Raw genomic sequence first — 24,034 nt, forward strand, 5'->3', positions numbered from 1 at the left:
CTGCCTTCGGCAAGTTTCTCACCCTGAATCGACACAATGGTCTAGTAGCACGGTTGTACAGCTACTTAGTAAGCTTCAGGTAATTTTGGTTGGTTTACATATACATTTTTCCACATCTCAGATACAGGAAGAGAGAAACACTCATAATACACAAGGTCACATTCAGCAGGTATCTTCCCCAGTACCACCTTGTGAAACATCATGAAAAACTGCAGCCTATTACAGACTGTGTTTCTGTGCCCATCTATAGGAACTGCAGCTTCACATAGAAATCCAAAGCTTTCAATCTTTCAGAATTGTAAATGACAGACGTGGAAAACTACTTTCTAGGTAGGTACTGCATAATTCCCATTTTCCTCTATATACAGGTCACATCTTACAAAACGTTTCCTTTAAAAATACGGTATTTTTTCATTGTATTACCATGTTGTTGACAAAACATTCAACAAAACACCATCAGTCACTTCTCTTTGTACAAGGAGAATGATTCCAAGTGAATTACACAAGCACCTCATAGTGCCAAGGTATTACTGAGAAAAGGTGTAATGAGTACCTTAGGAAACCATGCCCACTATGCCAAGCAGCAAAACACTACAGCCAGGTCTTTAAGAGGCAGACAGTCATGGAGCTGGAGCCAGCAGGGTTGGGCCAAATGCCACTGTTGAATAGGAAATGCTCTCACTGTCCCAGAGGCAGTTGCCCCACTGACCCTCTGCATGTTTTGTTCATACATCTCTTCCTCCATCTCCAGCCACCATCACACTTTGCTGGAGGATTTCATTTGGGGGTTATAGATCTGTTCCCTCCTGCATGGACAGATGATTTTCCCAGGAGTTTGCTGGCCAAGCCTTGCACATCAGGGACACCAACCTGTAGGGCCTTGCCCTCCTCTCTTCAGCTATACTTCCAATCCAAAGGAGCTTCCATTCCTCTGTGCCTGTATTTCATCTATCTCCTCTTTTTCTGCTTCTCCAGAGCACCCTACTTTTTTCCACTGGTGTTTTTACATTGCTGAAACCAGCAAGTTTTCATCAGTTTTAATGTCCGTGTCTCAGCGATGGCTTTCCCCTGCAGATCAGTTTGACCCTGAAGTCACTGCTTATGGTGGAAGCAATTGACTCACTGTTGTGAACCGTCCCTAGGCAAAATAGGAGAGGAAAAGCCTGGGGAGTGAGAGCTGGCAGGGAAATTCATGAGCAGGTAGAAGAGAGAGGAGACCTCTGGGGAACTTGGGGACGGCAGCCAGACCCAGAACTACAGGCAGAATACACAGCCAACCCAGCACTTCATACAGAAAGCATGAGAAAAAGTGTCATAAAATTAGGCAAAGAGCTCAAACATTGCAATCTGAGTACTTAGATACTTCCGCTCCAGAAACATGGGGTTCAGGCTGGCAACGGTAATCACCCCCCAGCATCAGTTCCAGCAGAGTGCCCACAGCTCCACTGCAGAGCAAAACCATAGCTTCACTCTGCTTGCTTCTTGAAACAATCTTCTGCTGAAAGCTTATTTTTGTACAACATACTGCCATAGCATTTACTGCTCTTTTCATGCACTTCTATATAAGCAGCACAAAAGACAGTCCTTATTTCAAACCAACTTTGGTGAGCTTTCCTGACAGGTAGGGTTTTCTTTTTTATTTCATTTTTAAAAGGTATTTAAAAAATCACAACATCCAACACAAAGCAACAGTGAAAGTCAGTGTCAGGCTTGCTTATTCTCAGAAACAAAGTTGAGCAATTTCAGGATTTTGCCTTTTGAGCATAGATTGCATTTTGGCCTATCAGATGCTGCAGTAATGGGATTTTGTAAACCTGAAACATGTCCATATCACGTACATAAAGAAATCTCTTGATGTTTTACTTAGTTTAATGCTTTTTTTCCATCATACATATCCTCCCATGCCCCCCTGCTTTCAACAGCTAATAACCAATACATCTGATGAAAATTAATTGACTTGACAGCTTGCATAAAGCCCATGAAGGTCCAAAGGAAAAATGCTGTGACAACAGTTTCTTAGTAGGACTGTAGCCATGGAAACTATCTTTAGAGGCCAACTGGCCTTCATCCCAGCACAACATACAGAAATCAAATGCTACTGTCACTGGGATAGCCAGTGGCACCAGTCTCAATTGTCAACCTTCAGAACTTCACTGCATTGTAGCTAAAGGAAAATATTCATTGATTTTATTAGGAGCAAAGCTGGTATGACATTATAGTAACATCCCAGAGTTAGATAACAGACTCTACAAACTGTGCTCACATTGATAATAATTATGAGAATCTGTTACAAAGAAGCTATGAAGTGTGTAAAACTAGACAGATACCTAAAATATCACTGCACAGATTATTCAGTTTCTTACATAGAATATTTTATTAATTATTATGATATAAGCAATCTTGTCTTATCTTCAGGTAGATACTGGCAGCCAAAGAAGAAATCTCTAATCTGATTTAACTCTCTGTCACATTGTATCAGCTGAAACACCTATCCTTTTGAAAAGGATTTATCTCCTGTAGCTTGCTGAACAAAAGCTGTGATTTCTAATATATTCTCAGCAAAATCATCATTTTCTATGAATGCTGATAGATGATCCCTCAAAAGGTAAGACAGAAATAAGTCAGAAGTCATGTGGTAACAGCAACCACGTGGCAGGAATGGCACTCCTACACTGATGGGATATTTAGTAAAAGAATTGCAAAAAAAGAGGTGGGAAAAAAAGGCAAGCTTTTCTGAAGGCAGACAGAAATTTGGTACTGATCTGAATGGGAAAAAGGTGCAGACCCCCAACTGCAGAGCAGTGATTTTGTCCTGTGGCGTTGGAGCTCTAAATTAGAAGTATTAATTTGGGGAAGAAGAGGGAAGAGAGGCATGCCATCTTTCAATCCCCTTGGAACTATCAGTAAGCACATCTCACTGGAACTGTGGGTTGTATGTAAATGTAACAGTAATTCTTATCAATTCAACTACTATCTTCAAATTGATTTATCAGTGTAAGATTGCAGCAAAGTGCAGTAGAACTATTTATTACATGCTTCACACTGAGGCTTGCTCCAGCCACTACTAAACAAACCAGGTACACTTCAACTACCTTGGATCTCACTCAAAAAATACTTAGTCTGTGCTGGCATCATAAAAAAAGAGATTAACAGAACTAAACAGACAGACAATAGGGCTTATGTGCCAAAAGCTTGACTTCTTTCTCCATGTTAATCTCTTAAGAGACACCCATGACTGAGAACCTTACCATCTTTAAGCCTATCATAGCTACACCAGTGCTGACTGAAGATGTTAAGGAGATTAATCCAGACTCTAATAATATTTATCTAAGCATTGCTATAAATATCTCTCTTAGAAAAGCTTTTCCTTGCCAAGGGAGAGAGAAGCTCACATACTGATAGATCCCAGCCTACCCAGACTTCACTCTAGCACAAATCCACAAGCACCCAACAAAATGCACAATAAACATCCAAGTATCTTTCCACTACTCTGCAAAGTAAATCCTTTAGAGAGCACAGTCATCCTGTTTTATGTGCATTAATGCTACAGTGATGAGTGACACAACAAGCTTTTATCAAAAATAATTTCACTAGTTAGGAAAAAATGGACCTTTTCTTTGATAGAAATATCTCCATTCCAGAGAAATGTCAGTAAAATAAAAGATTTCTAAAATCTTTTAATAGTACATTTGCTTTCCCCCAGGTTTACAAGTTGTTGTTCTGGGATCTCTAGCAGCATGTGTTACAGCAAGGGAGAACCTTTCCCCATTGATCATAATATCCATACCACAGATCTCAAGCCCTGACAGACTGTTCCACTACAATCTTTCTATTCCTTAGATTCTCACTTTTCGAGTACCACTTTTCAAATCTAATAGAACATCCCTCTGCAACTAAGAATTTTCTACTTTTAATTAATTTCTCCAAATCTGCTGTTCTCTTTTCAGCTACAATTTCATCTCTTTCCTCCAAGAGGCAGTAAATCAAGATCCAGCAGGGCCATTTTATTCCTCCTCACCTGTCAAGATGCCATCATGAAGCATGTCATCTGAACTCCCAATCCTTTCTTCCATTCACAAGACCTGACTTGCTCCTCCCAGGGAGTCCAAAGTGGGATGTCCTGGGATATTTTAGGCCTTTCTGGGTTTTCAGAGACAGAGTTCATGCTTACAAGGTATTGACCGGGTTTGTAGTCTCCTGTTATCCAGAAGTTTAATACTGGGCCATAAGATACAATGGCAGGCAGTGACAGTCTCAGCAGTTTTGGTGTAATCATACCTTGGTTTGTTACAGTGCTGGACCCTGTGAATGAAATTTGGATTTCAAAAGAAATCAGCTCCTCACTGACCAAGTTCTCCTTATTTTTCCTTATACAGTGCAGTTTATCTCTCTGACCTTTGTTTTTTAGAGCAGGTGTTCTTACTATCATATTTTAATCCGCTATGTGCATTTTCACTGGTAATTTAATGCCCTCTTAGGTGAAAGCTTGCCTCGCATCATGACGTAAAGCCACATCACTGGTGAGCCTGTAGCTTTCCTTCTGAAGAAACTGTGCTCCTGGATGACAGCTGGAGCACCCAAAAAACAGAAACAATGTTGTAAATTGTTCAAAAGCTGTTAGGTACTATTCCCATTAACAACCACAGGAGTGATTATGACTCAATCCCATTTTCAACAGCCACAAGGAACTACTTTATTGCCAATGCAAAGAAAGCCAAGAGGTACCACATGTTGAGTGTGGCTCAACTGGTAGCTCTGGACGTGACCCAAAGTCAACAGGAAGATGATTCTATTACACTGCCTTGGCCTACATTCTCTGCTTACTGCATGGCACACAGTTACTCACTAATGACACAGCCATCCAAGCCGCAGCAAGTTAGTGGGGTCATCGCCCTACAAAGTGAAATCTGGCTTCTATATCCAAGTCTTGCAACATATGCTAGAACACAGGTGTACACAGAGGGCAGAGATGAGGTATGAAGGCAATTAATACAAAAAAAAAAAAAAGAGAGAAAGAGGGAAAAAATATAGCAAAGAAAATCATAATTATCATTCTGAAGTCTTGAAATCTTCAGAAAAAAAAAAAAAAATCACTCACAGTAAGAACTGGTGCACAGGTAACTTTCTTGTTAGCACAATGGGACAGATTTTAGCTTCCTGAAGTAGCTTAGAGCAATAACATGGGCAAACCTTGGCACAGAGAAGCCCTAAGGATTCCAGTGAATGCTATGAGAGAACAGCTGCATTATCTATTTTGAACAACACATACCACCAGGAGCCAAGAGTCTATTTAAAGGGAGTTATACACAGTGCAAGGAAAGTTATTAGAAAATGGAAGAAAGATGTACATGGAAAGCAACTGGTAAATGGTTGGCTCAGAACAGTCAGAGCAGTACAGACTTAAGGGAGATACTAAATGAGAGATGGGGAAAAAGAGAGTGCTTCTTTTTGTTTTTTTTACAATATACTGCAGCAGTGAAAAATTTGTTTCTACGATACATCAAACTTTTTTCCATACCTTGTTTTTGCCCTCCTTACTTGCATTTTTATTATTCTGAGGAATAATTTATGTTTCAGATGTGAATTGTCTGTGCGTACAGTACAGCAAGAGAGGCAGAAGTATTTGACTCCTCTTTATGAGCCATTAGTTTCCATATTGTAAAACTTCACTCCTTCTGAAAACTAAACCAAAAACTACACAACTTCCCATTTTCATTTCAAGGGAGAAGAATAGAAGAAAAATCAGTTCCCAAAGAAGTAGAGAACTCCAGGGTCTCTGGCTTTTAGAAGAATTTTGCATATCAAGTCTTGCTGGCAGAATACCCAGTCTTTCCCTTTATGTTTAAATCATCTGAATACATTAAAACTATATTAAAAAAAAAAAAAAAAGAAAAAAGAATTTGCCTGATTATTTTTTTTTTCATTCTACCCACATCAGCTTAGGCCTGTATCCATTATCTAGTATTTTAATTCTATCTATCTAATTCTTTGGTCTAGGAGTTTCCATTACCCAATTTAAATGAGAGCTAAATATCAAAGAGCTAGAAACAATAAACAGTATTTTGCTGCAGTAATCCCTCCAGACCGTCTTCATAATAGAAAACAAACCTCAAACTCACCAGGCTCCTGGCTGACTTTCCATACAAGTGCTATTACAACTGCATCTCCACTGTCTGATTTCTGAGCAGTGCCAATTCCACATCAGCATTCTGACAATGCCAGCTTCACACAGTGCAGCACAGGTAGAAGAAGTGACCCCAAACCTTGTTGGTCACACAAACCAAAAGCAGAAACAAAATTTATCCCGCTTAAACACCAGAACAAAGCCAGCTCTATCACACAACGTGACTGCATTTTAACTAAATAGCCAAACTAATCACTATTACCTACCATAATTCTTGAGGAGCAAAGGAGAAGAGGCCGTCTTTAAGATCTTCCATCTTTTAGTGCAGTGCATCTTTGCGAGCCCTAATCCTGCAAACACCTACGCACATTTGGCTTCACACCCAGAATCACCCCTGTACTTCAATGTTGCAACCCTGAGGTTAAGCAGGTGGCTGACTGGTTCCAAAATCAGGGTCTTAAAAGGAAAACTAATCAGTGTGATAAGTGGATTTATACACAACACCTGGCTTCTGCTGCTGAGCATCTCTGGCACTGAGCAGGGGATTATCTGTTAGAGTCAATGGTGGCACAGCTGCAACACTCAGCAAGAGCTGTAACGAACCCAACTTGGCACAGGAGTGGAGAAGTAACCACAACACAGCTACTACAGAAAGGGGGGATCTTTGCTTCAGAAAGAAAGAGTCACCAAATACCTACTTAAACACAAATGCTTGTCAGTAAGTAAATGTAATGTCAGACAGTAAAAGCTACATCAATTAACAGCAAAGACAGATGAGAAAAATGGAGGCAGGAATGATTTTCTGAGGAAACACTCTAAAAGCAAGAAGAGAGCAGACTGAATGTACATGAAGTACAAGTGAAGGTAGTCCTGAGCTAAAGGACATAACGTTCCAATCAGCAAACTGAACGTGAGCTGCTGAAACCACCCACAAGTTGTGATCTTTCTCATTTTCCTCTGCTCTGAACATCTGATCCACCCGTAATTGTCAGCGCACACTGAGCCAGGCACAGGGCAGCCATATGCTTCACTTTGAGCACGTAAATTGCATGGGATGGCACGGATGGAGCTGCTCTGTGCACTGTGGGCTTCCAGTGTTTGGCAGAGCAGGGACATGGCATGTGCTGCAGGTCTGCAGTCGGGCAGTAAGACACCATAGCTGGGCTCCTGGAACGCATCCTGCAACCGAGTTCTGGAAGTGCTTCATCTTGGAAGACTTCAGATTCGATTAAGGTGCTTTTAAAGCAATTGCAATCTAATGACAAACTTTTTTCATACCATTTCCCTGTGTGGCACAGTCATTTTCACATTTAAAAGAACACATAAATCTGCAGCAGCAGGGACCTGATGACATTTATATTCTTGTACTGGTAAGCCTACCTACTGCCAGTGGCACCACTGCCCCGATCGCTGGCAGATGGCAGTGAGGCTGGGTAGGGAGCTGGTCACTTCATCCTGACAGAGCACTCTGCACTTGGCTTATACAATTTATTTTCTCTGTTAACAAGGAATGGAAAAACATTCCCAGTGTTCAAGGGCAAGAGTAGTATTTTTGGTTCACCATTAACCGGCATCAAAAAACATAGGAAAAAACCCAATTCCTCAGAGTTCTGATTGTTGCAGTTATTCCCCAACCGCATTTAAAAACCCAGCCTGTCAATTCCAGCATTTCAGTGCAATTTTTTATTGACCTACTAACCTGTAACTCTGGGAAGCCTGGAGCTAAGAATGCAATAATGGCTGGCAAACACGAGTCTCCAAACAGAGTGTAATAACCTTAAGTAAACCGCTGCCAAGCAAAAGTCCTGCAGATCAAACAGTTCCCACGCAGCCCTGTGCTATTAACTAGCGAAACAGCCCCATGATAACTCCATGGCCATGCACAATAACTGAGCCCCACGCTTCTGTTTACTTACACAGCTTATCTGCAACCCCGTAATGTACACAGCTGACCTCCCGATGTAAATCACTTGTCTGTTTAATGGTACTTCACTTGCTAAAAACTTTTCTGATGATTAACAAGGGTTTTAGCCAAAACAACAATTTTTAAGACAAGCAGAAATTTGTAGTAGGCATTTATGATTCCAAATCTAAAATAGTTTAACTTTGAGGAGAAAAAGAACCTTAAATACACAGAGTTAACAACGCTGTGCTATTTATGAGGTTCTGACTTTTTTCTTATGAGGAAACCGCACACTTATTCTAGCTTAGTTAGAGTGCCAGTGGGGTAAGCCCACCTCAGACGATGGACAGCGACTCCAGCACCCTACTAAGAGCCAACTGAGCCAGCAGCTGAGCCAACTGCCGGACCAACAGCCTGACCAGCAGCTGAGCCAACAGCCCGACGCCTCCCAGGCCCACAGCACATCCCGCATCCCATTGCTTTGTGTGCTCTGCACTGAGCTCTGTTACGCTCAACTTCTCCCATCAGCACCAGCCACTTGTCCACGGCTCATGCAACGCGGAGAAGACATTTTTACACAAACAAGTCTACATTAAATAATAATTTACTATTATCATATGAAAACGGTAACAGCAAGGCTTGTTAGGATGCTGCCGCCTCAGGACGCAACAGGGCTCGACCGCGAGCGCAGCAGCCCAAGGGGAAGGCAGCGCATTGCGCCGCGGGCTGACGCGCAGCGGGGCGGAGGCGGCAGGGAGACAGGGAAGGAGGCAGAGAAGGAGGCAGGGAAGGAGGGAGTCCCGGGCCTCCAGCGCGGCGGGCAGCAGGCGCCGGGCCCGGCGGGGCGGGGAGCGGGGCGGGAGCAGGTGCCGGGACCGGGGCCGCCTCCGCCCGCAGGCCGCGCCCGTCCGCGCCGGTCCCGGGGATGGCGAGGGGCTGCCGGGGGAAGGGAGGCGGCGGCGAGGCGGGCAGGTGAAGGAGGCGAGGCGGGACGAGGCTGGCGCCTTACCTGCTGCCCGGCGGGGCATGATGCGGCGGCCGGGGGCGGCCCGTGCCGGGCCCGGGGAGCGCAGCGCCGGCCGCCGCCTACGACGAGCGGAGCGGGGCCGCGCCCCCCCGGGCTGCCCTCCGCCGCCGGCCGCCGCGCGCCTCCTCCGCTTTGTCGCGCTGCGGAGCGCCTCGCTCCCTCCGCGGCCGCGGGACGCTCGGCATGCGGGGGCGGCACTTCGCGCGGGGGCGAGGGGGGGCTCCGCCCGAGCCGCCCGCCCCGGCCCCGGGCAGCCGCGGAGCACCGGGCCGTCAGATCCTGCCCGTCTGCCGCGGTCGCGATCGGCCGCGACTGAATGGCTCCGGCAACCGTGCGGCGGCAGCAGGGGCTCGCCGCGGCGGGGAGGGGGTTGGGGGGGGTCGGGCGGGGGCGGCCATTGTCTGCGGCGGCGGGGCCGGGGCCGGGGCCGGCGGCTCGTCCCGGGCCGGGGCCGCCCCGCGCGAGGCTCTACCGCCGCCGAAATTCCCCGGGGGCAGCGCCGCGCAGCCCGGCCCGCAGCGCTCCCCGAGCGGCGGTGCCGCCTCGGGGCCGTCGGAAGCGTGGGAAGGAGGCACGGCCTGCTGAGAGGGCAGCGCGGGGCCGCGCACCCTTGGGTCCGGCCAGCTGGCGTGCCTCGTAAACCCTGCTGTGCTGGGGAAGACTGCTTCTGGAGAGCCCGCCTCGTCGGCCTGAGGTCAAAGAGTTGTGTGGCCATCGTGGTCCAGCAGACAGATCGAACGCATTCAGGCGTTGGACTCAATGATCCTTAGGGATCCATTCCAACTTGGGATATTCTATGATTCTCCGGTTCTATTTTTGGATGCGATGGGGAATTTGTAGACATTTTGCACTTAAGAGAATCCAAGTAGAGACAGTGAGAGCTTGGGCAGGATCTTCTGGTTTGACTGGAGAAGACTGGGGTCTTAGAAACAAGAAGGGAGAAGCCTGGTGGGATGGAAATGAGAGTGTAGGACACATAGGGTGCAGAGTTCATGCTCCTCATGACACTGAGTGGAGGCCAGGGCTGTACCTGCCAATGAGAGGTGAGAAAAGTACTGGAGGAATGATTTAGCTATGACTTCAGTTCTGAAATACTACAACACTCTCTGAAAGAAAGCTGGCAAGCAATGTGAGAAGTGAACCAGGCAGAATGGTTGATGAAAAGTCCCTAAATCCCCTTGATTTGGGTTCTCCAAATGGATTCTGACTCTTCCTTAGAATGAGGTTGTCATGGCTTAAGCCAGGATCCTGTAGCAGTCGCACAGCACTGAAGTAATGCCTGTTGATGTGTTTAATTGCTTTGTTGTGCAGGGAAACACCTTCAACAACTCTCCCAAGAGTTGATTTTAATTACTGAGTTTAAAATATGCTGATGTTCTGTTTAAGTAGGAATAACAACATTCCAATAAGATGCAGTCACATTGTAATACGTATTGCTTGCACAATCAATCCAAATCGCCTGTTCTGATTCCTCTGTAATCAGCGATGGGAGCTGCAGGGGCTGCATGTTCTGAGACAGGTGACATGGCAGAGGCAGTGCTGGATCTGGCCGAAGGGGCTGTGCAGCTCACATCATTTCTCTGATGAGCACAAAACCTGGGTGTCCAGGGAAGGATAAAGTGCTTTTCTGTGGTGAGACCACTGGGGAGCTCAGGACTTCCCAGCCCCCTGCATGCAGAACTTCTCAGCAGTAATCTGCCATGACTATGTCCAGACTCCAGCTGAACCCTCGTACACCCTTATAATATGCAGTATCCCATTGCAGATGCTCTCAAACTTGATTACATGTCGCATGAAAAATCTTTTTTGTTTGACACGCCACCTGTTAGTTGTATCTGATACTGTGTATTTCTTGCACTGAAGGAACCAGCAGACACAGCTCTGCCACACAGCTCCTGTTTTCAGAACTGCTGTTCCCCTGCCTAAGGTACCCCATTTTCAGGCTGGAGAGCCCTCGTTGTTCCACGAGTGAGAGCTGCCATCCCATGCTTCTGGGTACCCTTCTCTGCCCTGCACTGATCTCTCCCAGCTCCAGTGCACCCTTGCCAATGCACTCTGGGGAACCCAAACTGCAGCCACTATTCACCATGTGGGAGGATCACTGTTGGTCCTTTCCTGTCAGATACAGCAAATCTTACAGTGCTGCTCTAGTCCAGTCAACACATCTTTCTGTCAGATGTAAATTATTGAATAGAAAGCTTTTATTTAAGGGCCAGCTTAAATTCCTAGTGAGATCCATATGTTTTAGGTTATTAGAATGAACTTACAGGTATGTTAGATTAGCCTGGACTCCTGGAATGAAAAAAAATTTTTTTCCAGTTCTTTCCAATACACGTTCCAAGTCATTATTGCTTGTCCCTAGGTCTGTGTAACTTTATCTAGTGTAGATGTTTTTCTGACGATGCATTGCTCTTCAAACAACATTCATGACTTTGCTCACCACTGCTTTGGAGTGATACTACAACTACAGTGCTCGTATTTAAGAAATGGCACAATTGGCAGCACTTACAGACAGTTTTCCTTTCAGCCTCTGCCAGATACAGTTTGAGTTTTCTATTGATGTCAGTGGAAATTCAAAATTCAGATCCTACATGGGAATTCCGTGTATGTTTTGAATGTCAGAAGAAAGGCTCAAGTGCTGCCATTTGCACATGTCCATGCTGCAGAAGAAAGGTGGAAGGAACTCCTGACATGCCTAGCAGTGGCCGCAGAGCAGCACTTGGCCACTTCTGCATTTTAGTAGTGTTATTAGGGAAAAAGAGAAGACAGATTCAGAGTGCTTACAGCTTTGATGAGAGTTTCTGGATCGCTGTCTCTTAGGGCCTTGCAGGAAGATGGGTCCTTCCTTTGCATTTGATCTCTCTTCCCCAGCCAGAAAGAATGGAAGATCATAAAAATACAGGAAGCCTAACAGGAACCACACTGTACATGTGTGCTGCTCCAGAGGGCTTAAGAGGCTCTCAGATTGCCTGGTAGAAGACTAAGAATCCGCTTCTAGTGAAACGAATAGAAAACAGTACTTGTTTTATTATGGCATTATCAGGAATGCACCTAAAGGGAGAAGTTTGGAGTAGCCTCAAAGTAGAGGCAAGCTGCTTCCAGGACTGGGCTGCACATACCTGTCCTGGCAATTCTGGGAGGCAGGTCAGGTTATTTCTCCACTGTTTTCAAAGGTGCTACGTAAATTGCAGCAAATTAAGTATCCTGCCAAAACTGGTGTCTTCTTACTGCCAAGCTTTGCTGGAGATTAATCTGGTTTTCTAATTTTTTTTTTTTTTTTTTTTTTTTTTTTGTGCTTATTTAAGTTAGACTTTCTAGACTCTGCCTAGCTAATCAGGTGGTAATAAAACCAAGAAGACTGTATTTTGCAAGCTGTTATTCTTTTTCCAAAATCTCAGGGGAATAGCTACATAAGCAAGAGTTTGCAAATTCTGAGCCATGCTGATTTAAGTAGGAAAAAAATATGCTCAAGTCTTTAATATCTAATGAATACTGCCTTATATGTGAAACCTTGTCCCTAGCGGAACCCATTACAATAATGTTTATACAGGCTTATGCTGTAAATGCATGATATTTTCCCTACAGCAGAATATGTTTAAATTAATTCCTGATTAGAAAAAAAATAATGTGCAAATGGGCCCTATCCGAGAGTATGGGTTACTACTGACATCGCAGTGGCCTGTTACTAATGAATAAAGCAATGAAAAAAATAGTTGGCTAACGTAAGAAAGCAAGGATACTCTGGGTCTTGTGCAATGTCTGCAAACAGGAGGGCAGCCAAACCCTGCAGAATTCAAGAAGATTCAGAAAGTAGCAAGGTACCTCCCCAGGCTCTTCCTGTCTGCTTACAGTCAACACCAGAGCTAAACAAGAGATCAGGTGAGCGTGCAGCTACAGAACTGAATTTCTGCAAAAATGCTCCCAGAGCATATGGAGCCATGCAGCACCCAGAACGCCTGGGGGGACAGCAGGAAGAGAGCAGCGAGAGGTCAGGGCACACTTCACCTGTTAAATAATGGGAAGAGACAGGTCAGAGGATCGTTTCCACTGCACAGGTGCCCTGCTCTCAACTAAAGCAGTTTTAATCCTTTAAAAGGCCTGGCTGGCTGAGACACACATCTACATCCATTGTTTTCTCTGTAATAAAGATCCTTAGTGCCGGCACAGAAGCATCAATACATGTTACAATGAACTGTCTCAAGAGAACGGGGCAGAGCCCTCCTTCTCCCCTTGCAAATGCTATCTGCTGACAAAGATCCTTTGCAGTGGACTTTCATTCTGTGGAGCGGGGCCAAGGACAAGAGCAGTGCTCTTCTTCCACACCTAACCATGCTATGAACCACAGATACAGGAAAATGCTCTCCTGCTGCAGAGCACAGGACAGAGCTGTCACAGAACCTGTTTTAAGCAAAACCTTTTAAAGATTCAGGCAGTGCTGTAGGAACTTCATTCCCCAGATAGCAGTGAGCAGGCTGACTACATGCAGTGCTGTGACATGAGGAACGCAGCCTTATTAATACCAAACTGGGACACAGCAACTCAGCCCAGCTCCCAGTTTAGACACAGATCTCTCCTATAAGCTCCGTTACTTTGTATAATCACAACTTTACTTTTCTCTGTAAAAAGAAAGCTGTGTTACTCCTGAGGAGATGAAAACCACTTCTCACTTTGTGTAGGGACTGGAACAATAAGGCCTTGTTCTCACATGGGGCTGTAAAGTCTTGCTTTAATGTAATTCACAAGAAATAAGAACGGTTGAGCATTACCGAATGAAGCAGAAATGCTAAATGTGATTATTTAACTTTCCTTTTGCACAAGTGGGACTAATTCACAAGGAAAGCTGCTAACCTGGCTTGCATGACTCCATGTGCATTTTCCCAGTGGCCTCTTCTAAGCTGCCATCAGCACTGTCCTTTTCTGGCTGCTTTATTAGTGAAAGAGGTCAGTGACGTGGCATTCCTTTAAAAGTAATGGATTCATAAATGGTCCATTTTTCTGTGTCCACCCACCCATTGCAGACCCCCAGAAAGATCCTCTTGCCAAGGTTCCCATATCACAGCCTGCATCCGTGCAGCACTCATTTCTAAAATACCTTTAAAAATTCTGGTTTTATAGCAGTGCAAATTCCTACTTTGTTACCTTGATGTAAATCCAAGGATTTTCCTCTACCAAAGAGGAAACAGAGTTGCAGTGTGCGGGTGCTGCTGCTTTTGGGTCACAGGGAACACTTCAGGGCAACGTCACTGTCACATATACACATTACTCCTTGCTCTGTTACTAATTTCAGTGAAGCCATTGGAAATATCTGACGAGTCAAATAAGATTCAACATGGGTAAGCTTGGCTTTGTCTAGCCACTCGTGAGATCAGAAGACTGTATTCAATATGAAATAACAAAAGTAGCCTATAGAGATGCTTACATTTGGAGACGTGTGATTTTTAAACTCGAATTGGAGAAACTCTGAGTAACAACAGTAGCTAATTGCTATTTGTTTCCAGCAGGCTGCTGTTTTGATCTGTTATTTGGATTCATAACTGAGAGCTGGGCTGCAGCTTGGCATCAGCACGTAGCCGTCCCTGCGATGTGCACAGTGCTACCACCTGCACCAGGCTGGGGCGCAGGAGCAAACCTGATGGCAGGGAATATCAGTCTTGTTTCTAACCCCACATAGCCTCCAAAGTAACAGGTGTATCTGCATACACAAAAGAATTCATTTTTACAGAAAACTAAACAAACAGAGAGCCGTGCCAGGATTATACATTTCATTTCCCAGCATATCAATGAGGATCTAATTTACTCTGGGCTGTTCATGCGTTTTGCTTTTAACAAATATCCATATGTCAAGTAGACCTTCTTCATACTTCCCTGCTGGAGTTTTTCTTTCCTTTCAACTTAGTAGGGAACGTTTGTGATCCTTATTCTACCAAATGTATCTAACGAATATATTTTGCTCCAGGCTTTCTATTTTTTAATTTAAGAGAAACAAATCAATTCATGGTTCAGGCAGTTGTGCTATTAAGACAAGCGTACATCTGTGCAGAAATATCCCAGTCCCTAATTAATTACAGAATGTTATTAACATTTTTAATTTAACTTTGGTTAATTTGTTTCATTTCATAAACATGAGCATACTGAGATACTTTTTGGAGAACATTATTCCATCTTTTGTCTGCAATTCTATAATTTGGGCAGTTTAGCCCGAACTATTTTGTATTCAAATGGTTCCAAATCCTTTCTGTAATGACTTCGGTAACGGAGGCTTGACATTTCACCCCCGACTCATACAGAACTGATGTGCACTTCTAATGGCAGTTTTCTCAGATTAAGAACAGGCTGAGATGCAGTCTCCAGAATTAATACTTTTCACAAATATACTGTGCTCAAATCATCCCACGTCCTATTTCTTGTATACCACAGTTCATTAATTTGTGTTTAATTTGAAGTCAACATAGTAAATACTCTACCAAAAAAAAAAAAAAAAAAAAAAAGCCTAATTAGTGGGATTCCGCAAAAAATATTATGTATAAGGCCAAAAGTATAATGCCTGCTTTTCTACCTACTCTCATCTAGTTCCATCATGGAAAAGTATTGCTGAGCACCCTGGGGTGACACAGACCTTGTACCAGGGACTCAAAAGAAGTGAGTCTTTCATTTATAGCTAGTACAATGGCAGTGCTTTTTGTGGCCTGGTAGCTCACATGCACTGTTCACTGAACCATCCAAATTTACACTCATCTAAAGAAAGGCACGTTTGGCCAAAAATCAGATGTGTTATTAATTGGCCGTCTCCTAATATGCATATTCAAATGCTCGTCTTTGGAAGCAGTACTGCCAACATCTGTTAGACAACTCAATAGCATTATGTATTTGCTATCCATACAATGTGATTTTTTTTACACATCCCAGAAGCCCAACTTTTGGAGAAACAAATATGTGATAATATAATTACAGTTGGAAACATCTGAGCAGCTGTGGTGACTGAATTCTGCTCTGTCCCTGCCAGCCTCACCTCCTACACTATGGATTTCTTGAAAGAAGGACATCAGTGTTTGGGGGGATTTTACAAATCTATTATCATAGTAAATTCATCTGTGTTCTAGGGATGTGGAAAATCAAAACCCAACAAAAAATAACCAAAAACCAACAAAGAGGAAAGGCAGCTGCTAATGGCTAATAGCACAAAACACCTTTTTCCTTACTGTACCAACACTGGTAAGATGGAGTGGCAGGATGGGAGACTGAAAACCCAGGGGCAAAGGGGAAGGAAACCTCTTACAAACCAAACCAATCTCTGCTGCTGATGGGCTACAGCAGCAATTTGGCAAGATCTGCATGCAGTCTTTAACTCAGGTGACATCCCAGATCAGAGGCAACTTTTGTTACTCAGAAGCTTCCAGGACAGGTTGAAATAGGGTTGCGGCCCCAAGATCTGTTGTTTGACCTTATTTCCTCTCTGGCCAAGTTGCTAAGTTCCTGACAAGAAAAAGATATTTGAGCAGAGTACGACCTTATTTAGCTGGGGTAGCATTTGATTTTTTCACAGCCTTCATTACTATAATTTTATACACAGGGTTTTTCATTTCTTTGCCATGCAACTTATTCCCCTAAGATTAGTCCTTTTCTAGTCAAGCAGTTTAAACCTAATCACAGTTGTTATTTTAATCTGTGCTCACCATGAAGAATTCTCACAGAGCTATGTTGCTTGTTAGCAATTATGGTCTCCCAATGGAAGTTTGTGATTACAGCAAAAGCAACCTGTTTAATACTTGGCACCTCTTTAGTATACAGGCATTAAACCCAGGAGTATAGAAACATGCTAATGCTGGAGATGAAAGCAGAGCAAATCTATTTAGAAAACTGTTTTTAAAACATGAAGTTGGTGATATTTTGTGGCTCTTCCCCTCTGAGTTTTTCTTTATGGTAATAAAGTGCTGTTGATCCTTCATTTATTTTATGATTGTCGTGTCTGAAATGCAGTATAACCTAATGCTTTCATCAACATAGACTGAAGGTTTGGAACTGATTCCAGTAGCACTAGTGGCAAAATTAAAAGTTCTTAAGAGCAGGACCTGACTCTTGCATATTGTAACAAGCATCTTGTGCTTAAATCCTTTCTTCTGCTAAGAGAACCAGTAATTGCTGTCACTGGCTTAAGTGTCAAGAATTAAAAATTATGATCTACTGTCAAGGTCAATTAGCAAAGGCTGCAGGAGCAAATTTCTGCCTCTCACATTGTTTTTTCATCTGATTCTGCTATTAAGAATTATACAGAGTAATGCAGGTCAGCTGAATTAGAAAGAGCATTAGATGAGTATGTGAGAAATACCACTGCAGGGGAATTACCCACCGCTGACCCTTTTCTGTCCTATTTGAAGTTATTTCCAGACAAGACAAGGCAGAGAAATCTAAAGTAACACAATGCTTTGGTTCAAGCTGATACATTGAGGTGTACATTATTAATGTAACTCCAATGATAAATATTGGTGATTTACATGGATGGAAGTGGAATTTGTCTCACATCAAATGAGTTTGCTTTGTTCAAACATGCTAGAGAAATGGGGGAACCACTGACCATTTAAGTATGCTGCCTCTTTCATCATTCTTCATTTGCAAATAATTTCTGTAGGATCCTCAGCATAAGAAAAGCCATTAAGAAAACCTTCATATCCACATAATAGTGAAAAACTTCCACTAGTACCTAGTGAAGGTCTATAAAAACAGGATCTGTGAGGCTGGGCCAGAGGTCTCTTTTAGCAGATAGCAATAAAATGTGACCTAACCCACTGGGGGCTGCAACTACAGCGATAAAAACTCAACAGCAGATGCTTTTACCATATATAAACAGTAGTCCTCTGAAAAGAAGTTTTTGCCCCCACATCTTTTAGGGTCCCATTGTACAATTGGAAATGTAAAGGAAATGTAAAATTGATATGCACACCATGACATCGGCTTTAGTCTGCTCAGCCTCAGCCTGGGTGCTTTAAATCTGCCCAGGCCATAAGGAACACTGAAGGAGCTCAGCATTCAGGATTTGTGTCTTCTCTTTTTATTAGCCCGCCTAGAGTAAAGCAGGGGTTATCGGTCAGTCTGAGGTTCAGTGCCCAGTGACCCACCAGGTTAAAACTGTGGTAGTCACAAATCAGAAGCATAATGAAGTCTGAGAAGAGGTCTATGCTGATTTATTGGGACATCTGTCTGGCTATAGACAGCCCCTTCCTGCCCCTGCGTAGTGGGAGCTGTTAGCATAATCCTCGCCATGAAACATATTATAGATTTAAAAGAGAGAAATACAGTGTTCAAAGACAACTGGCAAAAACCAGAAGGGCTTACCTTCTAGGGCTCACTGTAAGTCTTAACTTTTTCTGCCAACATCCCATAAAATAATATTAAATATAAATATTAAAAATAAATTACACTCATGATTTTTCCAAGAACACCTTATTTTCAGACCACAACTGAATGTCTGTCCATAATAAATAAATTTGTTCTCTGCTACTGTTCACAGACATTTTCTCTTAAATTCTTATTTTTAATTTCTATTTAACTACTTCAACGTGTTTCTCATATAGTGTTATTACCTTCACTCTCACAAATAGAATTTCCCAGATACTGAGATTTTAAACATAGTTATATTTTAGTACCAGTTATTTTTAATACTAAAAAAAAATAAAAAGCATGAATTGCACAAAATTTCAAATATTTACTTTGAAAAAGACTAAACTCATATCTCAAATGCTGTAAATGCTGTAATACTACTTTACATCCTACAGGACAGGAAGTTTGTGAGATGCATACTAAGTAGTACTGTCATTTGGAAGGCTACTTTTTCTGTACATGAGAGGCATTCAACTGAAAAATCAGACAGATCATTATTTCTTCCCTTGATCATAACTAACTTGAATTGGGTTTTAATCTATAAAGATTAAATTAATATATGAAGATTAATTTATATTTGACTATATATTAATAGAAATTGTGATCATCTCTATGTCTTTAGAAAAATAAAGCCAAATTAAATATGCCAATTAAAAAATGTATGGATCGAGAATGTTGAATTTGTTTCAGCTCTGGTATTGCTCCGTGTGCTCTGCATTAAACATCATTCTAGACACAAATCTAGCACAAACTATAAAGATATGAGATACTGAGCATTTTATCATGAGATATTGAGTTCTTAAGTAAATATAAAGCACAAGGACATACTGCAAAGTGCTGTCATAGATCTTTTTATATCACAACTCTATACAAATTAAAATTCTGGAAGACTGAATTTAAAAATGATCAAGCAATAATCAGTTCATTAAGGGAAAGAGACTTATGAAGTTTAGGTAACTTCTCAGCTCTCTTTAGCATCTTACATTAGAATAGCCCTGAGAAACAGCTAGAGAACAGTGATGCAGAAATACTTAGAGAATCTAAAATACCTGTGCCAACTGCTGAAATGGCACTTGATACATTTTAAAAGGTGCACAACTGTTTATCCTACCTAACAAGACATCAGCAGCACCAAAACTACTGCAGTAAAATGTATAATAAAACTGCTGTTGTAAAGAGGAAACTGTGCCTGCAATGAGGTCAGCACCTTTTTGCAAGAGAGTTGATGACCTACCTATGACAGTAAATAACATTTGTTAGACTGGACGCATGCACAGAGTTTTGTGAGGTCCTATAACCATCCCACCAGAGGAGCACCAATTTTGACACAAACTTCAGCTGGTGCTGCTACCACATTTGCTGTAGGACAGAATAGAAATGCCCACTAGTTTTACATCAGCGTATGGAAATTGCTTCTTTGTCAGATCACAGCTAAATCTGGACAACCTCCACTAAGCAACACGAACATAAAAGAAACAGAAAATTCTAGACTATCAAGAGTACTGCAAAGTTATAAAACTTTGTATATTTGATTTTCAAAACTCTCAAATTGTCATATTGTTCTACTGTGGTTTTTTTTTCTTGGCTACATTGTATGTGCTATTTGGAGAAAATGCTTAACCCAAGAATATCCCACCATTTGACAAAATCAGACAAATTAAAGGAAACTGAAGTACAGTTAGCATCCCGTGCTTCAAAAATAGAACATGGGGAAAACTGTGTATGTATTTATCTGCTCTGATTAGCAAAGTTGAACTGCTGTGTGATGCCTTTCTGAGTTGTTCCATTTAGGTAAGATTTGCTGAAGAGACATTAATAGTGCAGAAACTCAATATCCAACATTTGTTTGAAATCAAGAACTATGGAGTAGAGTATTTCTTCCAACAGAACTACATAAATAAATATGTTTGTATATAGTACTTGCCTCCATAAATTCCAGCGTTGTTCCTCTAGCTGAGTCACTAGATGCTCTATGTATTTGTTTGAGTCCATATACTCCTAAATGAAAAAAGATGAAAAGGTTACTTCTTCAATGTTCAAAGCATTTGTAAACGTTTGAGTAAAAAACAGTCAGCTTGTGGGGTCCATTTTCATTTTGGACCCAGTGTTATTCCACGTACACACAAGTCCCAGTGATGAAAGATCTAGATTAAAATCAAATCTGTATTCATTCCAAATGAGGAGGGTAGCAGCCCAATGCAGTTTTCAGAGATTATCTATGGGGAAGACAAATAGCAGTGAGGATATGCAACTAGCACAAATAAATTAGGGTACGTATAAATATAAATTCATGTTCTAAGCCCAGAATTATATATCTTGGATCAAAACAGAAAAATAACATTTCATCATCGTTTTGGTGCCATCATTATTTTGGTGTGAATTTTGTTTACTTCGGCCATATATCAAAGTGAACTGAATATTTACTGAATATTTGACTCAAATATTTATTTTGTGGCTAGCGTGAAAAATACTATACCATGTACTCTACTTGAAAATAAAACTATAATTCAACTCCTGTATCGTTTTCCAGTTCCACTTTTGCAGATAGTTTAGCTTGCAATATCAGCTACATGAAAGTTACTGTATTTGTGTCTAGACTGGACTTCTGATAAATAATCATCATCAGATGAACAATTTGGACTTTTTAAAATTGAAGCCTGTTCTTTAAACTCAATGAAAAGAGATGATCAGCAGAGAAATATGTCAGTAACAGAAATATACCACTTTATCTCCAGCGGAAAGGCAAATTCAGTGTTTTTCATGGAAAATATTTCAGAACGAACCAACAAAATAACACGTGATATAATATGATATATTCATGTGACATTGGTACCAACACAGCATCACTATTATTCTGAAAACCTATCAGTAATAACATAACTCTCTTGAAATAGCTCACAAAAAATATATATGTTTCAAACCTCAGGCTTCAGAAAATAAGAAGGATTGAAGCACATACAGAAAAGAATCCATCTTCAGTTTCTGGAGACAAAAGTTTTGGTTTTATAGCTCCAATTTTTTGGACTTATCTTAAGCTTTGGGCTTATCACAAAACCACTCTGTGGGGTTCCTGTTTGTATTAAGAGTTGTTTCAATGCTATTATTATTTATTTGGTGTGCAAATATGTTTTTTTTTATTGCAAAGTAGCTGGGTCTTCTTAAGCATTTATCTTTATAATCAGGAATATGAGACAGCTACCCCAGGGACAGTACATCATCATGTCTTCTCAGGCTGAAGATAAATGTTAGCTGATTTTAATGACCATAATTTATACAGAAACACACATTTCCATTTTTCAGGACTGAAACTGTTCTAAGTGATTGGGTAACACTATCAGGCAGTCATATAATATTTCTTGGAATCTCATAAAACTTTTAATACTGTGTATAAAGTAGTGTACAAAGTAATGAAATATCTGAGACATACAATCAATGAAAAATACTCCTGTGCACACAAGCCCACCAGGGCAAGCTGCAAGCAGAACAGTGATGCTCAGAAGCACAACTCTGTCTGATGGAGAGCACCCAAGGCACACTATCACAGGGCTTGTGAGCTCTCCCATGGGAGGTGGTCCCAGACAGGGCCTCCTCATACCTCTGGCAGCAGCATAGCAGAGGCCAGGCTGTGCCTTTGCCCAGTGGTGGGGAATCCACTGGCAGGGTGACATGAGATTTCAGCTTGTGTTTCATAGAATCATAGAACTGTTTGAGTTGGAAGAGACCCCTAAAGGCCATCTGGTTCAACTCCCCTGCAATGAACAGGGCTGTCTAGAGCTCGATCAGGTGCTCAGAGCCTTGTCCAGGCTGACCTGGAGTGCCTTCAAGGACGGGGTGTCAACCACGTCTCTGGGCAACCTATTCCAGTGCCTCACCACCCTCATCATAAAAACCTTCTACCTTATATCCAAGCTAAATCTCTCCTCTTTTAGTTTGAAACCATTTTTCCTGGTCCTATCACAACAGAGCCTGACTATGACTGAGAGATGTTCCCCAAAGGTTGTCACAGTGCACAGATCTGTGAAGAAAGCAAGTGTAAGTCTCTGCTCCAGGACAGGAGCTGGGGACCTGTGCCAACGCATTTGCCATCATTTGTTACAGGCTTGTATTCCTTGAAATCCTCTGAGAGTTGTACAGTTTTGCATCAGTCTCAAGGCTTGCCCCATAAATTTTAATCTGTTGTAGATATATATATTTTTGGATGTTATTTGCAGAAACATTAAGTACTATAAATCTTGAGAAATACCATGAGCTTCTTAACGCAGTTTTTATACTGGTGATGTTAAGACCAGAAACTGGTTTCAGCATAGGTTTGGTCTCTCTGTTAATCAAGTGGGTTGTGTTTTACTCAGAGCATACAGTGGGAACTAGGCAGCAAGCTGCTTCTGAGCCACTGCAAGTAAACTCATTCTGTAACACACATTGCAGTTCAGAGAGGTGCTGTACAAATGCTTATGGTCTCAGAACCAAATCCTTTAAAACAAGCTGTCTTTTTTTTTCTTAACATTTTTTACTACATTTAATCTGATATAAATTATTATTAATACCTTTATGTCTTTTTAATGTAATATTAAACAATATTCCTGATTTATTCATCAGTGCATTTTGCCCCATAGGCAAAGATAAGATCAGCAGTTTTATTCTGCATAATTCTGCCATGATAATATAAAAAACTCATTCTGAAGCAATTTTCTGAAAAATATGGCCAAAGAAATGAAGACAATTGGAAAAAAAAAAAGCTATGCACTCACACTGTGTGATTCCTGCCTTTATGTCAGGTTTTTCCTGTGGCGAATCAGAAATATTACTCCATTTCTCTTTGAAGACCTGCAGCTCAGGAGTACATAAAGCTGACAGTGTGCAAAAGTGTTGGAAAAAAAAATATATATCAGCTGTGATTTGATATAAATACTGTGATTGGAAGTGCTTCCTTTCTCCTATGCTTCTCTGCCACATTAAAGTGCCAGCCATATCCCAAGCAAGCCATCTGCTCAAGGCAAGACCACTTTTCTTAAGTCCAGGTTTCTGTTCTTTTCTGTTACCAGCTGTCCCAATAAGCCAAATTCTGCAAATTCGAGCCTGGAAGCCAGTATTACTGTTTTGTCAACATGATGGACAGAGCAATTGGAGATTTAGAGCAACTTTGTGATTTTGTTTTTTTAATCTTTGTGATAGAGGGATGGAATGCTATCCAGACCTAGACAGGCTTGAGAGGTGGGCCCATGCCAACCTCATGAAGTTTAACAAGGCCAAGTGCAAGGTCCTGCACCTGGGTAGGGGCAATCCCAAGCAAAGATACAGGTTGGGCAGAGAATGGCTTGAGAGCAACCCTGAGGAGAAAGGTTTTCCTACCTATAGCAGGGGGGTTGAAAGTAGATGATCTTAAAGGTCCCTTCCAACCCAAACCACTGTATGGCTCTATGATTTAAAATAACTTGGCATGTTCAGTGAAAACACAAAATCTGGAAAAGAAAAAACAAAAGCACAGTACTCATGCTTTTTCAGAAGGACTATATATATAGTTTAGTAAAGTGCTGACACTTTTCAGTACCCAACAGATCACATTGAGGGGCAATACAAATGTTTTGTAGCTTCCTTGGAGCCCTGT

At 41.9% G+C, this 24,034-nt stretch overlaps 1 protein-coding gene across 7 annotated transcripts in view; it reads right to left on the bottom strand.

The window, feature by feature from the left end:
- NCKAP5 (NCK associated protein 5) overlaps positions 1–24,034 on the bottom strand; it is a 338,518-nt gene that overhangs the window by 204,521 nt on the left and 109,963 nt on the right. For 6 of the 7 annotated variants that reach the window (XM_085228902.1, XM_085228905.1, XM_085228903.1 and 3 more), the window contains one exon: positions 20,354–20,427. In XM_085228902.1, the coding sequence (XP_085085028.1) occupies positions 20,354–20,427 (74 nt within the window). Of the gene's footprint in view, positions 1–9,036; positions 9,173–20,353; positions 20,428–24,034 lie in introns of those variants that run through there. The other variant, XM_085228906.1, reaches the window with a different exon arrangement.

The sequence above is a fragment of the Meleagris gallopavo genome, chromosome 7 (genome assembly GCF_905368555.1).
Source record: "Meleagris gallopavo chromosome 7, MGAL_WU_HG_1.1, whole genome shotgun sequence".
Classification (NCBI taxonomy): domain Eukaryota; kingdom Metazoa; phylum Chordata; class Aves; order Galliformes; family Phasianidae; genus Meleagris; species Meleagris gallopavo.